Source organism: Uloborus diversus, chromosome 4, assembly GCF_026930045.1.
Source record: "Uloborus diversus isolate 005 chromosome 4, Udiv.v.3.1, whole genome shotgun sequence".
Classification (NCBI taxonomy): Eukaryota; Metazoa; Arthropoda; class Arachnida; order Araneae; family Uloboridae; genus Uloborus; species Uloborus diversus.
Window position 1 is genome coordinate 64,949,414 of NC_072734.1, and position 18,805 is coordinate 64,968,218.

Here is an 18,805-nt window from a genome sequence, read left to right on the forward strand (position 1 = left end):
CATTTCTATGCTTCAATTTCTCTTAAAAACTGAAGAGCTCCGAGACACACAGACACTTATGAATGCGCATCCCCGGTGAACGACCAAGCGCATTTCGGAGGCCGGTCACGTCTCGCATGCAAGTGGGGCGAAGAAGGAAAAGCACGCGCGCTTTGCATGCGGATGCTTCAAGCATCCCACCGGGAGAGGAAGAGTGCAGGGTTTCCATGCCTGCCGAATTTCGAATCGCATCAGTATAGCTGAGTGGCGGGCATCGCTCATAAAAGATGCATGTCGGATGGATAGATTTTCATCAGCAGCAACGCTTTAGTACCCATTTTCAGTGGCGTAGCGAGACATTTTTCATGGAGGGGGTTTTCATTTATTTTTACACTCACGCAAATATGGATAGATAAATATAAATGAAGAGAAAGTACAAGTATAGAGACATCCTCATATATGTAATAGCGAATGATTGAGTAACGCTCTTGATGAGACATTTCGATTTCGATTTCGATTCCGAGTCACAACTGACTACAACTGTATTTATGTGGAGGACTGCATATACTAAGTGCCTTGCCTCCATTATTTTTTATACCGATAGATGGCAGCACCATCACCGGATCGAACAGTTAATGAGAATTTAGAACTAGACCAGGAGCTAATAGCTACCTGGTGCTAGCATCCCCAGAGGTATCGTTTCACTTGGAGGACATTGAGACCACGAGCATATTTAACGTCGCCCAGTCCCCTTTAATGACGACGGTGGATCTTCGACCATAGAGGTTCGAACTCAGGACCCTCCGGCCCCGAATCCGACACTCTACCGATCAGGCTACCACGGCCATCTTGATGACATGAAGCGGAATGCTTTATTTTGACAAGGCTGAACTGGATCTGGCATCTCAACTGTTTTTACTAGAAAGACTCATTTCAAGGGGAATGAAGAAACGAAAAAGTGGTCAACAAATGAACGCTATGTACTGAAGTTGTGGGTTAACCCACCAAAGTTAGGGTTAGAACTTCAACTATCAAAATATCACAAAACAGGCAATGGCTTCGTTCAAACGTAGAAGCAATTTTCACCCGTCGTACCTTGACGGCGATTTCTTAGTATAGATAGAAAAATAGATAATAAAATGTGATAGATAGACAGGTACTAATAACTATAGATATAAATAGAAATATGGACATATTTTCATAGATACACATAAATAAATATAAACCGATAGGGATAGATAGACAGATAAAAGAAATTTAGCTGTGGGGATTAGTCATAGAGTAAAGAACATTACATAGAGAGCTGTACTAAGAAACTGAAGCCGGAATTTGCACCGCTGTATCCCAAGATCCTTAGCTTCTTGCTAAATATCTTGAGATACATTTTGATTCAAAACATTCCATTACTGCATCTCAATTGGTTGTTAATTTAAACTTAGATATTGTTGCAAGTTTATGAGGCACAATTTTGAAGTTGCAATACAACATGAATTAAAATGTAAACCAATCAGCCAGCTACTTGATTTAGTTGGTATCATAATCCCACCCATAATTGCACCGCTGTATCCCATAATGCCGGATTCAATTTCATCTCCTTTTCAACCATAAACGGGGACTCTCTATGTAAATTTCTTTACTCTATATTCACGGCAAATTTGGCGAAACGCGAAACTTTACTGTGGTAACCCTAGCTACGCAACAATGAAAAACCCGATCCAAAATGGCTTAACTTAAGCAGATGCGTCGGTCAATCTATTTAGCGGCTCTAGCCCCAACTATAATTTTTCCCTAGAAATTGGTTTTTGAAATGCTATGAAGATATGTTTGAAAGGATTTGCAATCTTAGCTTATTGAAAGCATATTGATCTGCTGATCAATGTTCGTATGAAGAAAAGTAGGCTCGTTTAGTTCTAGATGGAACTTCTAGTTATTGACTAAAAAAAAAAAAATGTTCTGGTATTCATCTGTACGCGTTGAAAATAACACTTCTTACAGGATTTTTTTTAAATGCATTGTTTGACACTTTCCTATCTTACTAATATTATATATGCGAAAGTTTGTCTGTATGGATGGATGTATGGATGTATGGATGGATGTATGGATGTTTGTTACTCTTTCACGCAAAAACTACTGAACGGATTTTGATGAAACTTTACAATAATATAGCTTATGCATCAGAATAACACATAGGGTAGTTTTCGTCCCGTTATGGGGGGCAAAACCCCCTTAGGGGGGCAATAAAACACAATTTTTGTATAAATTCTCTAACATTGGGATGAAAAAATACTTGCACATATTTACATTATATGTCCATCGAAAGCTCTGATTTTTCTGCTGAAGATGACACCTGTTCGAAATTTCTAAGTAGAATAAAAAACGAGTTATGAGCTTTTTAGATCCATGTTCGAAGGCTTTCCTCAACTCAATACAGTATTTAGTGTATCATCTCAACTCCCTGTCGATAGCGACAATTGTTGTATTGTTGACTTTCTTTGCTTTTCGTGATTGTTCAAGGCTTTTCTCAAGTCAAATCTTGAAGTAAGATTTTTGCACAAGATTGGCAAATAATACATGATTTGGCTGATGATTTTCCATTTAAACGGAACTTTAAAGTAATTAATGGTTTTTATTATTATTTATGCTAATTGAACGCTTACTCATTATCCAAACAACCAGCAGATCGCCAAAATTTTTGCAGAAAGATTTCCGTAGCTGATGCATTTGGCAGTTTTTTCAACGTTGCTGTTTTTGAAGCCGAAGACTACGTCATAATGTTTCTCAGCTTTCACCATGTAAAGAAAATATCGCCAATCAAAGAATTTTCAAAAGACTTTTTTTACTGTGTTAAATAATCCAGCAACTAAATTAGGCAAATCCATAAACAGCACAAAAACTTTCATTAATTTTCCTTTTTGCACAATTTCAAACAATCACCAAATTTTATTACTTATTTTGGTAACATTTGGGATGAAACTGTTTAGCGCCATTTTATGGTGACCAAAAATATCTCAGCATCTGGCGACGATATCTCTGTAACGAAAATTAATATCATATCGTTTTACAAAGTAAGGAAAGAATGGGGGAGCATCATCGAAGGTACCTCGAAAGGACTTTCGCAAATTCGGTAAAATCGCACCAAGAGCCACAATGATTGAAATTTCCCGAAATAACTAAAGCAAGTATAAGGGGATTACGAGCGCAGCTACTTTTTTTTAATCACTTCGTACTTCATTAGCCATACAGAGAAGGTTTTCGACTCCATGTTAAAAAAAAAAGTATCAACAGATTAATCTTTTTAAACATGAGAAGATTAATTTCATGTTTTTTAAATTTGTATATGCTTAAATATAGTGCTTTCGTTTCTTAATCAATACTAATTTGTTTTTATACTGATTGCTATTTTAGTTTTATGGGTAAGGAAGAAACTCGATTTTTAATCACGTCAAAAAGATGTGTTTTAAATTCTTTTACTTAAAACAGAAAACAAAAGCAAGTAACGATTTTTTCTAATAATTATTACTGACCCAGGCAACGCCGGGTATTTTTGCTAGTAGTTAATAAAACAATTTGCTCAGTGGGCATTTAGATAAATCAAGTTGTAATAAATATAGGCATTCTGACACCAAGCAGCTTAAAACATTTTCTTTTTACTTATTTTTATCAACAAAAAGGTTCAAACACTTAATGGTTTATTGAAATTTTGCAACTTTTCAATTTACAAAGTTTGAACAGAACAACGTCTGTCGGGACCTCTAGTAAATCTATATTGCTGTGGGCAGGCAAATGACAATATCTGCAGAAATGATTTTTTAGATATATTTGAAGAAATGCAACTAAAAATATGAAAATGTTGGAATTGGACTATTTATTTATTTTTTTTTTATTTCTGTGCTTTTTTCAGCGGAAATCAAAAAAGCAAGCTTGTTCGCTACAGCTAACGTACAATAAATGGCTAAAATGCAAAAAAAAAAAAAAAAACAGTTACTGTCCTTTATTTGCCCACGGCAATATAAAGCGTGGTAAATATGGACAACACCACTTTCAGATTTAACGAAATTGGATGTTTTTGCTGGAGCCTGAAATCTGAAATTACTACGACAAAGACTTCACTCGATGCGTGTCTTATCAGTCTCAGTCATTTCTCAAAAGATCAAAGGCGCCGCCTTGCCCGTAAGATGGCGCTGTAGTATAACCGGGGGAAATCATTTGTTTACATTAGTTAACGTATTATTTCTGTAGTAAAAAGTGATGTTTTTCAATCTTTAACGTAAAATTTCATTGATATGGTTAACCGATGGTCAGTAGTGTAGTACAGGGTGAATTAATGCCGGAACGGCGTACCAGGTCTGTTTTTCAAGGAAAAGAAATTCCCTTTTCAGGTGAAGCTGGTCCCAACTCAGTATTCAACTATTTCTCATTCACTTCTGGTAAAATGCATCCCTGAAGCACAGGGAACTCCAAAGCATTTTGAGCCTTAATCTCACTTTTAGTAAGCCGGCCCAAGAGATTACGTATACATTTTTTGAGACATTTAATGTGAGTTGATATCAAGAAGGGTGCGAACATTACTCTTCCTCTAAATTAAAAAAAAAATGTCTGAGAAGGAAACCTTGTTGTTTATAAATTATATAGTATTTTACTGCATATTTAAAGGAGGTATTTAATGGCGCAATCGTCAAGATTTCGACAATAATTGTTTTATTTTCACAATATCGGTAAGACTGTAATACATACAGTGGCTCCCAAAAGTGTTCGTACACCTACGATTTTCAATGAAATAGGCCATTATCCATTGGTTAGAATTAATATTTCGGAATAGGTATTTTATTATAAGATCTATGATCTATATTTAAAAAAACTACATGAAAATTTTTAATAAAACATTAAAACATAATTTTTAAAAAATCAAAAACCAAAAATTGCCGGAAATTTTATCTCACAAAAGTCTTCGTACACTTTGAAAAAATGTCAAAAAATTAGTAAATAATCTAACTTTTTACAAAGTTATTATTTAGTAGAACATCATGCAATATCAACAAGAGCTTTTAAACGTCTGGGAATAGATTTCATTGTTTTTTCTTTCTTTTTTTTGCGTAATTTCTGAGTAAGTGTTCAACCCCAGTTTAAGTCTTACTGTTTCTAGCTCTATTTTCGTTTCAAAGCTGTATTTTCGTAATCTAGCCCCCAGATATCTCTAAATATGTTACATTAAGTTCAAATCTGGAGATTGAGGGGGTATTTCTAAGCTTAAGGACAATTTTTGAGGCACCAAACGCAAACGTGTGCTTCTTATCGTTATCTCGATAAAAAACAAAGTTGTTTCCGATTACTAAATTTTGGGCTAATAGTTTAAAATTGCTTTTTAAAATATTTAAATGAACAGCATGATTCACTATTTAATCAAAAAATTCCAAATTTCCAAGTCCTGATGCTGTAATGCACCCTCACACTAAAACACTTTCACCGTCCTGATTAACTGATCCAACTAAGTTCTTCAGATTCAATTCCTCATTTTTTCTTTTATTTACAATTATACAACAATGTATATGTTCTTTTATTTACAATTAACCCAAAATGTTAAATTTATTTTCATCTATAAGTAAGACGTTGTTCCAAAACGTTTTGAGCTTATTTATCATTGATTTTGCGACGGAAAGCGTAAGCTTACTGTTATTCGCACGAACAAGAAAATTTCTGCAGGAAGAGGTCCCATTTAATCCAGTTTATCAGAGAACTTGGCGAACAATTTTAGGTGAAAATTAAACGTAAAATGTTTCATTCAATTCTGCAGAAATTTTTTCAGCACTCAAATGTGTATTTTTCATAATTTTTTTAACTGTAAACCTCCGATCACGCATTGTTAACTTTGCCAGTTGACCTTTTCTTACCGTGTTTTCGATCCTATTCTTGTCTTTAAAGCATTTTATCAAGCACTTCACTATAGAATGGTATAAATTACCTAATTTAGAGACATTTCAAACCAATTTACCGCTACTATGAGTAATCAATTCAAATTTCGAATGGTGTTTGTGATGTTTGTCAAATACCAGTCATTTTAAAGTAATAAGCATAATATTAAGGAATAAATAAACAAAAAATTAAAGCCAAATGACTTTTAAGGGTCAACACAATGCAAAAATAATAAAAAAATGACATATGATAGTTTTAATCATGAATTTATTCGAAAAAATTTGAGTGTACGACGACTTTTGTGGCGTATTATTTCTCCGTCTCTTCATTTTTTGACAAATTTAAAAAATAAAATCTGGCAATATTTTGAAAAAAACTACTGAGTTTTATTCAGAATGGCATAAGAATGGCGTGAAAAAAAAATTGGACTTCATATTCAAATTCAGTTTTGCGTTATTTTGGTTTTACTACAAAATTTCAAGGTGTACGAACACTTTTGGGAGCCACTGTATTTGCTCTTTTGATATTATTTAGTTACAGGTACGTCGCTCAGCTTGATGAATTTTCTCTTTACCTTTACTTGGCGAAAACTGAAAAATTGCACTTACATCATCGTCAGCGAAAATTAAAAAATAAGGCTTACATTGTCGTATGTTTGCTTCTTTTTCTAATTTTACAAAATTTACACTTTCAATTTTTACTTATGACAAGATTAATTTATTCTGCTGATTATGTCACATAATAATGGAGAATTGAAATTGATTTAGCGAAATATTTTAACGAGATTTCTCATATTATTTTAACATCTTGTTTTTATTTGACGAATTATTTTACTTTGTTTTGATTAAAAATCCGCGAAAAAAACAGAATAACATACTACTTCGAAAAATAAATAAATTGGATGATCGAAAGCATTTAAGTTTTATTACCATTTATTTATTAAAAGTTTCAATAATCCTCTCAGTAAATGAAACTACCCACGAAACGACACTAAAAGTTTCAGTAAAATATAAAAAAAATATGCTGAACAAACTATATTTGACAACTATAAAAGCTTCATTTTATTGAAACCAAAAAAACCGAATATACGGGAACAACAAATAAAATGAAAAATAATCGCCAAGAGTTGAAATGCATCGTGACGCACATATATGAAATTCTTTGGCGTCACAAAATTTGACAGAATTATATTTCTTGTCATTTAATATTCACATTAAAATCATGGGGGAATTAACGAATCGCGGAACATGTGAAATTGGCGAAAACTTTTTCTATTGCTAAAATTGCTGTCGCCAATGTTTGTTCTTTTGATACTTTGATGGAACTTTTATTGTTCTTTAATTAATTAATACATTTATCTGGCGAATTATTTTACACTTTAATGGATCTTTGGCTGAATACAGTAACATGGTTGCTTTCTAATACTGTTTAGTTTTGATTTGGCGGATTACGAAATAGCTTAATTTAATTTTCTATTTTTTTTTTTTTTTTTTCATTTTAATGTAACTTTTTATGCTACTTAATGGCTTTTTTTTTTAAATTTGATCTTTAACAAATAATTTAAAATTTTGTGGAACTTTTCATGTTTTTTTGTGCAATAATGTATTTATGTGGCGAAGTTTCTCCCCTTTAAATTTCCTCACAATGCGTAAACATTGGAATACTGTTTACCTTTTTAACAGGCTCGTTTTTATTTTTTTAACTGTTATTATTATTTTTATCTATTTATTTTTTCAACAAGCAAAAGTTTTGTTCAAAAAAAAAAGGAATTATTTTTTTTTTTTAAAGGCTGGTATGTATAGGTTTATAAAAATCTTTAAATAAAAAGCAGCCATGTTTTCTTTTTTTGAAATTTTTATTGGCATGTTTTTCCGGGTAAATTCAATATTGTTTCAATGTACTTTTAAATGATTTAAATTTCTTTTTTTTTTAACATACAACGTACTCCTTTATGATATAAATTGTAATTTATAATGATCGATACTAACGATCAGTTTTATGGCAAAACTTTTATTTGATATCTTTTCTACTTACTTTTCTTTAGAAAAATTGTATCTCTATGCATTTTTTGTGCATTTTAATAGTCCTTATTGTAAAAAAAACTAAAGATATCAAATTGAGCTATTCACCATTTTCAGAATATGTTTTTAAAAAATAACTAATTTTGAATTAAACTTTAAAGTATAAGAAAAAAAAATACTAAAAGCTCTCTGAATGTTTCCATAAATATATTTATCAACTAACAAAAATATCCGGCGTTGCCTGGGTTAGTAATAATTATGAGAAACAATCGCTACTTTCATTTGTTTTCTGTTTTTAACTGATAAATATATTTATCAGTTGTGCTTGATGAAGCATGTGTAATTAACTTTTGCATAATAAAACCAAAAAAATACTTTTTCTTGATACAAATTATTAAGCATAGTTCATACGTTTAATAGACAGTATGGTTTCGTCCATAAGATGTAATGCTTAATTATATAATATTACGCATTATTTCCTTCAGAGCCAAATTTCCAATGTTTGTTTTTTATTAATCGGAAGCAGAAATTACCCCCCCCCCCCAAAAAAAAAAAAGAAAAAATAACAGTATTTCCAAAACATTTATTCACATACTTTTCGAACAGAAAACTTCGTTTAAAATTCGTTTGAAATTGTTATTCAATGTATAAATTGCAATATATGCTCACTCCTATTTATATTTATTGAAGGTTTGCAGTTACATTACTCAAATAATTTTGAAAATGCTTATTGCGAAAAGTTGGAATAATTAATCACAACATTTTTTCATACACGGAATTTACATTGATTTGTCTTCCTCAGCTTATATTCATCTGATTTTGTTTCCAAACTTAATTTTTCTTGAAAACAAAGTTTCATATTTTTTCACTTTTTGCCTAAAATATCTTTTCAAACACTTTTCCTCAGGAAGAAAAGAAACCACTTTTAAATTAACTCAAATACTTTTGAACTCAATTTTGAATAACTATTCTCTTTAAGAATAATCTTATCTGTTGTTTATATAGTTAAAAGTTGCCACAAAATCCACCAGATGTCACTGGAGTCTGACCAGGTTTTTTGTTTGATTGATTGGTTTCATACTACAACTTTTATTGAAATGACTGAGCCTGATAAGACGCGTATCAAGTGAAGCCTTGCTACGACACAGCAAAATGGAACGTGCAAAAGGACTACCGAGTTACTTTCTCCAACTTCTTTCTCCTCTTCCGAGTTACGAGAGTTGACTGTACCTTGGACTCTCTAGTCTGTTGCGAAGCGATGAAAGGAAGACAGTTTTACAGAGACAGAAATTTCATACAATTTTAAAAGTTTGATCTACGGGAAAATCTTGTTAAATATCGCTAATATCGATAAACTAAAGCTGTATTCGGTGTCTCATTTTTCAGCAGAAAGAATTTGAGGCAGCAAACTCAGCTTGTGACCAGGATTTCCAAAAGGGAATTTTACGTTCCTGGTGACACTGTCAAAACAAATCCTCATATAAATAATAGCCAATGATCGAGCAACCCGCGAGTTTCAACAATGAAAATCGCGTCACGGCATTATAATTTGACATTGTATTTTGATAATGTTTAAAAATGCAGTGAAAGGCTGTATTGTGACAAGGCTGAACTCGATCCGGTAACTTAACTGTTTTACTGGTAAGACTGCGTCATTTCAGGGGAATGAAGAAACAAAAAAATGGTCAACAATGAACGCTACCAACTGGAGTGTAGGATAATCCACTGGAGTTGCGGTTATAATTTCAAGTATCAAAATATCAACAAACAGGCAAATGCGTTCAAATGTAGAAGCAATTTTCACTAGTCATATCTTGACGGGCGGCTTTATAGTAAATAAATAAACATAAATAAAACAAAGATATTTTTAAAAAAATGCTTGATGAAACATAAAGTAATTGATTTCGGATTGATGAAGAAATTTTTACTTCGTTTGACACACTTTTTTTTAGCATTGTCCAAGTAAAAAGTAGGAAAAAGTGCTCAAATTTATTTTCATACCTTATATTAAAGTTTATTCAATAAAATCGCACTTAATGTACGAAATATGAATTTCTAAAAATGGAATACGAAAAAAAATACGATTCTATTTTATTCCCACAACATTCTGCTACTATGACAAAGCTACAAAATCTAAACCCATCTGAAGTCTCATTACGCACGAAATACTAATAATATGTATTACCCCAGGCTAACATGATTAGCTTTTCCCGATTGATTCTACCGTTCTTTCATCATTGAATTTCTCAAGCATAAGTTTATTTCCCTATAAAGGAGTAAGATGAATATTACAGAAACATAAGCTAAATCTAAATTATTTTTTTATTACATTAAAAGTAAAGCTTTCTAGGCATGCATCATTCTATCAAATAAAAAAATCCAGCATTGATTTGAACTTGGACGTTTTAAATTAAAATTATGTTTTTCGCAATACGAGGCATTTCCATAAAAAAAGAAATAGTGATTAAGTTGCAGTAATAAAATATAAAGATTTTGTGCACCAGATAAGGTTACATCCAGCAGTACACTTATCATGAAGATTATTTATAGCATATAAATGTTATGTATTTTTATTTCTTATCAATCTTAAATGATGGGAATAAGTAATCTGAAAAGTGTCTAATAAAATAAAAATAATAAAAATAAATAAATATTAAAACGAGTTAGTTTATTCTCGTCGTCATGGCAATCAGAAAAACCAGAGCAGCTTCAACTTTGGTCAAGTGAGGATAGCAGGTAATTCGTGATAGCTCAATAATAATTAAAAGATAGGAAAAAAAAAAGAAAAAACTCGAAAGCTTTGCAATAGGGTTGTTTTTGAAATTTTAAAAGTATTTTTTTCTGAAAGAGCATGCTTTAAAACAGAAATTTTAACAATTTTTAAATACTTTGACAAAGTTTAGTATTTAAAAAAATATTTTAATTGGTGCGCATATTCAATTTTGTTTTTTACGCTTATGCTCATGACATTACAAGTGTGAAATACCATTCAGTGATGCCATTAGTACAGAGCGCAATATTTTGGCATTAGATAAAGATAAAAATATAATAGTGCAATAACACTAATGAATTTCATGCTTGCTTCAGAAAATTCTTCATTCAAAATTCTCATTACGATTGCTTTTAATATTACGGTTTAATGTCTATCTTTTTTTTTAACAATGCGTAAACATTCAGCGCGCCAGTGGAGTAGTGGGCCAAAATACATCCTTCTAACGTCATTAAGAACACGCCTTATTTCCAAAATCGGACATGGTAAAAAAATTGTATAAAAAACAACTATTATGAAAATAAACGTTTTTTTCTGGCTCCTTTTTTTTTTCTTAATTTTTCAATTTTTAGGGGTACCCATTCCCCCTAATAGCAAGAGCGAACCCCTCTAAATCTCACAAAGAGCCCCCAAAAGCAAGAGCTCCCCTAAAAAGGAGAAAATTACCTCTCAAAAACCCTCCCCTAAAAACTTCAATGGCTCAGTCTGCGCCAAACCCCCCTCTTCCCCCCAGGTGGGCACCCCTGCAATTTCAGTGACTAAAAGTAGAACTTTCGACTGAAGAAAACAACCCCAATGATGGTGAATTGCTGTTGATGAATTACGAAGCATTTATTCCTTTTCCACTTCGACCATTACATCGCTACATGTCGTGATGTTATCGGAAATACAAAAGGCACAAAGCGACTCTCATCGGGCCAGGACGAACAAAACTATCAGCGGAACCAAGATCGCTGGTGGCATAAGTTGTGATTTTCTGCTTCAGAAGAGAGGGTGACGCTTTCCGATGAGAGTTTCGAACTACAGGTATCACCTGCTGCTCCTCCGCGAGACATATTGGGTCGACCTTCCACAAATCCCTCCTCCATCCCTGCAGGAATTAAATACTTAGACAATCAGATGACTTCGGGAGGAAAAGAAGGTTTTTAATGCTTTTTATGAGAAGATTTAAAAACTCTAAACTTCTTATTTAATGATAGCTGTGTTTTCTCTTATACGAGATTATTTGGGATCTAAGACTGATTTATTGAGCAGCGACCCAACCCATTTTGAAAAGATTTTTTTTTCTTCTTAAACATTTTGTGACATGAATCATAATAGAGCTCTGTTTTTTAAAGCCTCTAAGGGGAGTTTTCCAACATATACATTAGGGTGTATCGAAACAAACTTTTTTTTCGAAATTCAATTTGTCAAGTTGATAGAAAGTTGCCTCTACCGACCCACATTAAATTGTTTTTTTATCCGAATCAAAAAAATATTTAGGTGTCCCCGCACGAGGCCTAAAGTTTATAATTTTCTTCAAAAAATTAATATTTTTCTCCTTTTTTTTTAATAACAGAGAAAAATGTTAACAATTTTTCAAGTTGAAAAATGCACACGGTAAAGACGGAGAAAAAAGTAAGGGGAAAAAACTATCATAAACATTGTCTCCCGCATTTATTCTAAGCTTCCGCGATTTTCACAAAAAAAAAAAAAAAGCATTTTACAAAGCCATGCGGCTTGGTTAGAAATAGTGTTTCCAATCCCGAAATCCCGACCCCGAATCCTGTGGGAGCCCGCATGATATTTTGCGGGGTTAATCCCGCGGAATTGAGAGCAAAAATTGCATTTGTCCGAAATTTGCAGTTCTTGAGCAAAGCCAAGTATGGCTCCCATAAGAAAAGAAAAAAATCGAAAAATTATTAGAAGGTCATGCGGTTTGTGGAGATCTTTTGTTAAATGTCCACAATTATTTAAACTCTGTAAAACTAACTGCTGGGAAGCCATAGCCCGCATTTTCACCAATCGCATTATTTTTTGGGAAAAAATCCCTTCGCATCCCATAAGAAGCGAAAGGCACACTTTTGGGTACCAAACGATAATTGCTTATTATTATGCGACTTTGCAGTACTCTATGAATGGTGTACTGAAAAGGCTTCCAGCAGAACTCACGCATCCTTTTAGAGCTGTTGAAAAACAGTAATATGGAAAAAGCTTGATATAATATGATAATACACATAATATCCCACATATTGTTTTGGTGTTTAGTTTTTTATACTTAATAATATACTTTAATGTAATAAAATGAAAACGATGCTTGCAAGAATATTTTATTACCTTTAATTTTATTTTAAACTTCACAAAACTAATCTTACAATATAATCAGGAAAATAAATTCAAAAAATTTTAATCTGTAAAACATAAAGAAATGTAGTAAAAATTCTTTAATAGCAAAGAATTTTTTAAGCCAACATTTGCAAAAAAAAATTTAAAAGCAAATACATTTATCATGAAAATTCTTTAAAAAATCCTTATTTTTGCGTACTATGCGGGTTCCCGCATAGTACGCATTTAGGTTCCCAATGGTCCGCATTTAGGAACCTAAATGCCGCATGGGAGCAAAACCTTTCATTTGACGATAATTTCCGGCTTTATTACTCACAATTTTCCACTTGAAAAAAATTTAACATTTCTTCTGTTATTCAAAAAAATTTTTAGAAAAAAATGATTTTTTGAAAAAAATTACTAACTTTAAGCCTAGCATATTTTTTGATTTGGATAATTCTTTTTATGTAAGCTGTGGGACGGTAGGGGCATTTTTTTATCAACTTGACAAATTGAATTTTGAGAAAAAAAAGCTTTTTTCGATTCATATATACAGCAGCCACAAAGTAGGTAGCTGTCGTTCCATTGATATTTTCGACAATACGAAAAATTTAATTAACCTCTATTTTCAATGCAAACGACGCGACGTTTTAAGACACATTAAAACAAAAGCTACAGAAATATTGATCAGAAAATTAGGTGGAAGTACTGGAATTTTTCAACTCGTTTAGCAGTTCTACATCTCATATTTAGCTTTAAACACATTATAATTAAGTTACAAAATGCTCTGTTGTTTTACACTTATGCTTAAAATAGATATTCGATCTCTCTATTTTAAAGGGTGTTTTTTTAGAGGTATATAACTTTAACTTGGCAACATTGTTTGATATGTGAGCCATTTGTGATAGCTGTCACTTGTTTTGTGTTTAGTTTGATTTGCTATTTCATCATGAATGGACAACAAGACGTGTGTCCACACAGCATGCATCACAATTGATTTATTGAAAGAAACGTTCGGTGAACGAATAATTTCGCGTAATGGACCCTTGAATTGTCCTGTACTATTGTTGTGAAGGTATGTGAAGTCTCTGGTCTACACCGATAAGCCACAGACGATTGACCTCTTGGAAGAGAACATTCGCTCGTTATCACTGACATACGGCTTCCAATTGCTGAAAAAAGTGAGAAAATTGAACTTCCCGATTGGACTTTCGTTGAGTCGGCCGAATTGGCCATATGCCGGATATCATATTTATATAAAAATGGCAAAGAATCATCTTCCGAATGAAACCAAATTCATGGTAATTAATACAATTTAACTGTGTTTTATTTGAACCTAAAATTCTATGCTTCTAAACAAACACCCTTTACTTTTAAAGGCCGATTCCACCAATAAGCAAAGGAATTTATAGAACATTATCTATCACTCCTGGGAACATTTAACTTTTATTACCCTCGTTTGGTCGTATTTTCGTAGTTGATGTTCCTTTGATTTTTTATGCCGGCGAGAATAAGTCTAGCTCGTTGTTTTTAATAGTTGTTTGAAGAGACTAATTTTCGTCGTTAAGTTTCAGATCGTCTGCGGCTTGCGTTCTTATTTTTTTCCCAAGGTTTAACCAGGGCCCGATTAAGGTATCGAGGAGCCCTTGGCCAAATACTTTTTTGGGACCCCCTGTATTTAAACTTTATAACTTTAGCCGTTGGCTGAAACAATTTTAGCCATAGAGTAAAGTAACTTCAGCCATTTGGGGGCCCCTAAATATCGGGGGCCCTAGGCCAGGGCCTAGTTGGCCTATTCAGTAATCAGGCCCTGGGCTTAACTCAAGCAAATTTTACATCAAAAAGCGGGGGAGGGGCGCGGAGGGGGATGTAAATTCACGTTTTTTCAGGAAAAAAACACCTACTTAGATGTGTTGCGTCGGATTTTTTTTCAGCAGGGAGTAGTTACTTTTGCACCTGTGAAGGTCGTAGGTTTTTTATCGAACGTTAAAAAACTACGTGACAAAAGTACCGGACATAAAACGATTACTTTAGGTGGCGAAGAACAGGATACTTTTGGCCGAAAATATTACTCCTTAACAAAATTAATATTAGTATTATAGAAACAACTTTTGTAACAATGTAAGATGAACACAAATTAAATAATCATACAACTGTCAGAGGTTTGAATATTAGACGCATTTCTTTTAAATAAAGTGTTAAATGCACACAACATGTTATTAATCCACATTGTCTTGAATACATAATATAAACTTATGTAGTAATAGCATAAATGTATGTTTTTCAGCTGTCATGGTGTAGTTTTGATAAAAATTGATTATTTAGAACGAGATTCTACTTACACTAAGAGCAACCTCTTTATTATTTTTGTCTTCTTATAAGGTCAACCTGGAATGCAATTTTAGAAATAATATATTTCTACTAAATTCTATAACGTTATACTTTATGTAAAAAACTTTCTCATTGTGCACTTAAATTTTTCATTTATCACCACACCTGATACCGTTTGTGCATATTTTCTGAAATGTTCGTTTTTTTTTTTTTTTTTTAATTTGTTTTCAGTCAGATTTGCGATCAGGGTCGCCGAGAGCCTGAGAGGATTAGTTTGGTCGCCAGGCCCCCCTCCCCTCCATCATACTTGTGATTTCTGATGCAGAAGAGAATTAACGTCATTGGAGCAATAAATTGTAAAACATATTGCAGACAAGTGTTCCTTGATCACAAGTTCCTTTGTCCAGGCCCATCATTTCAAATTTTTCCAGGGGACGGGTGGGGCGGCAAAGGGTTATTTTCAGAGTAATTATACCAAAAAGCAGCAAAACCCACACCTAAATACACTAATTTCCCAAAGCCTGTCCCCCCCCTCCCCAAATGACGGTCCTTCTTTCATCTGTGTAAATTAGTGAGTTTCAGGAAGTGTGAGAAATTCCGTTCAAAAAAGCCAAAAAGGAGAATAAACAATAAGAATGACAGAACCAGAGTACATACAAAATACCGATAGAGCAATTATGATATCCACAGACTGGAGTTTTGCCCTTGTTATAGACTCAACAAATATAGTTCGGTCTGAGTTTCGGCTACGATTGAGGCAGTGAGAAGCAAAGGGATGTAAGTGGATATTTTCAAGTCTTGAGTAAAATGCGTTTAAAGATAACGTCCTAGGTACGCTGTCACTGATTTTTTTTAATACATCATGCTGTACAGCAGCACCTAGCAGAGCTATTACTTCTATCTCTTGCTCCAAGACAGAGGAGAGGTTCCCCTACTATTTGCACTGGTTAGTTCCAAATTTTTAATTTTGCCATTTACATCCCTTTGCTTCTTACAGCCTCAATTGCCGTTTACATACTATTAAGATTTAAACCAGCAAGGTTTAAAATAGATAAAGTTTGTAAAAGCCGGTTATTATACTCGTTTCGATTAATAATAATAATATAAAAATTATTTCAAAGACACTCATTTTTTTAAAATAAATTAACAATTTATTTTGAAATTATCATTTTTAATGAATGTTTCTGATTATATTATATTTTTTCATTCCAAATTGCATTAGTTTACCTTTTTACATCATTTGCGGATACTAAGTTTGTAAAATGTGTCACGAAATAACAATTTTGAAACGACACTTACCTGATGCCCCTGCTTATTGTTTTCCTTCGACGTGATGACATCTTGCTCGCTGTTGTTGTTCGAGTCAGTCTGTGGTGAAGTGGGAGCTTCTGTTTTTAAGCATTCCAGTGACCGGCTGAAAGGAAAAATATCTATCTTAGTCTTAAGATTTAAAAAAAAAAAAAAGTGTGTCGTAAAGCTACACGATAGAAGTGCAACTTTTTCCTTTTTTTCCTTTTTACTTCCTTTTACAAAAAAGGAAGTATTGTATTCGCGAAAAAATTTTCACTCAAAAATCGACCTTAATTTCCATTTTACTCACCCCCGAACGAATATTGAGGGTTTTTTTTCGACTGGATCACACGTGGATAAGTGCGTAAAAACGTATAGACACGCGAAATATCCATAATGACGATTCCCGACTTAATTACAACGAATTTTCTCGTGACGTCTGTATGTACGTATGTATGTATGTGCGGATATGCGTATGTTCATATGTACGTATGTATGTATGTGCGGATATGCGTATGTCGGGTGTCTTTTCATCCATAAGCTCACTATTTTTTGCATTGAAAAAGGCGTTCCCTGTAACGCCGAAACACGTGTCTGCTGTAATTTACAAATTTGTGCTTCTTCTACGTTGTTTTGTCTTACTTTACTGTTCAGCACAAAGGTATTTATTTATCTTAAAAGTGTATATTCTTTGAAAATTATCCAGGTTTTCAAGGATTTCTTTGATTCCTCATCAATTTAAAAGCGTTTCATCACCATACGCTCGTTTCGTGTTAACTAATACACTGAAAAGAATATATTAAGTTTTAAAAATGCATAATAGTAACTTTATTCTAAACCGAACGAAATAGTTTCAAATTGGGCAATAAATAATTTTAAATGTACTAGACTATTTTTTTCTTCAACTTTTTTAGCATCTAAGTACGTTATTTGTACAAGGTTAACTCTATGTTCTACGCTAACTATTAGGCATAAATTATAATACTTGTTGAATACTAGACTCAGTAAGAAGGAGTATACACCCTCATCAATAAGTTCTCATACACATACTAACCTGTATTGCAGTAACATAAAATAAATCATATAAAAACGTTTTGTATCAAGTTCATTATCTTTACATAAATTACTCGGAATAATTCCACTTTTTACTTTCTTTACTCGCCTGGGACTCTATTCAAATCCATCTCTTAGAGCACGTAAGCTTTCATTGGTATTTTCTGTTATTATATCTTTTTAATTAGTTGAAATTGAGGAAATCATAGTTATGATATATGACCACACAAAATTATCAAGCGAGTTCAGATCGGAGGAGTTGAGGGGCCATCCACTCTAGGGCGAAAATTCAATTGCATTTTTGCTGCACCACTCTTGGAACACACATGCGGTATCAGAAGGGTCATCGTCTTGTTTGAAGGAGCCGCATTCCGCCCCATACATCCTCTGAACATTTCGGAGGAAAACCTTTTTCTAAAATCTTGTTTTATAACACTGAGCATTGACTTTTACTCCTTCTCAATAAAAATTAAAGAGAGTTTTTCTCTTTTTGAAATAGCCCCCAAAACGTCTGTGATGAAGGTAGCTCTTTGATAACGTGAAACATAATACCGGTTTTCAGGCATGCTATCAACACATACTGAATATACTACATTAGACCCTCGTTTTACGCGTGTTTATTTTACGCGGTTTAAGATTTGACACCATTATTTTATTTTACGCGGATGAGTTTCTGTTTTACGAGGTTGCGGCAATGCAAACGTAAAATTTCTCTTTCTTTCAAAATCCAAACTCCTAAAGATTCTAGATTACATGCAATAAACTGCATTTTGGCGTGCTAATAATCGAGTTTGGGCCACTGGAGACATTTCATGCAATTGGTTCCAGAGTTCTTTCCAGAAGTAAAGTTATTAAATTCACACAGTTCATAACTCAATAAAAGAAGAACTTTAAGGAGGGACGAAGGAAGACAAAAGCAACGAGGATACCGACATCGATGACACAGAACCAAAAACGTTAGCATTGAACATTTTGAGCCATTCCTTGACAATAGAAATGATCTTCTAATTTGTTAGTGAAGGAAGATTCTGTCATGGAAGATTCTAACATGGAAATGATCATGGATGCTTCATGGAGTGATCTTTAAAAGTAACCTTTAAATCGTTTTTGTTGACATGGGAAAACGCAAAAAGGAATGAAAATTACT

General features: G+C 33.1%; 1 protein-coding gene across 2 annotated transcripts in view; it reads right to left on the reverse strand.

The window, feature by feature from the left end:
- The window catches only part of LOC129220136 (uncharacterized), a 106,919-nt gene that overhangs the window by 43,273 nt on the left and 44,841 nt on the right, over positions 1–18,805 (reverse strand). For both annotated transcript variants that reach the window (XM_054854486.1, XM_054854485.1), the window contains exon 2: positions 16,615–16,729. In XM_054854486.1, coding sequence (XP_054710461.1) covers positions 16,615–16,729 — 115 coding nt within the window. The remainder of the gene's footprint in view (positions 1–16,614; positions 16,730–18,805) is intronic.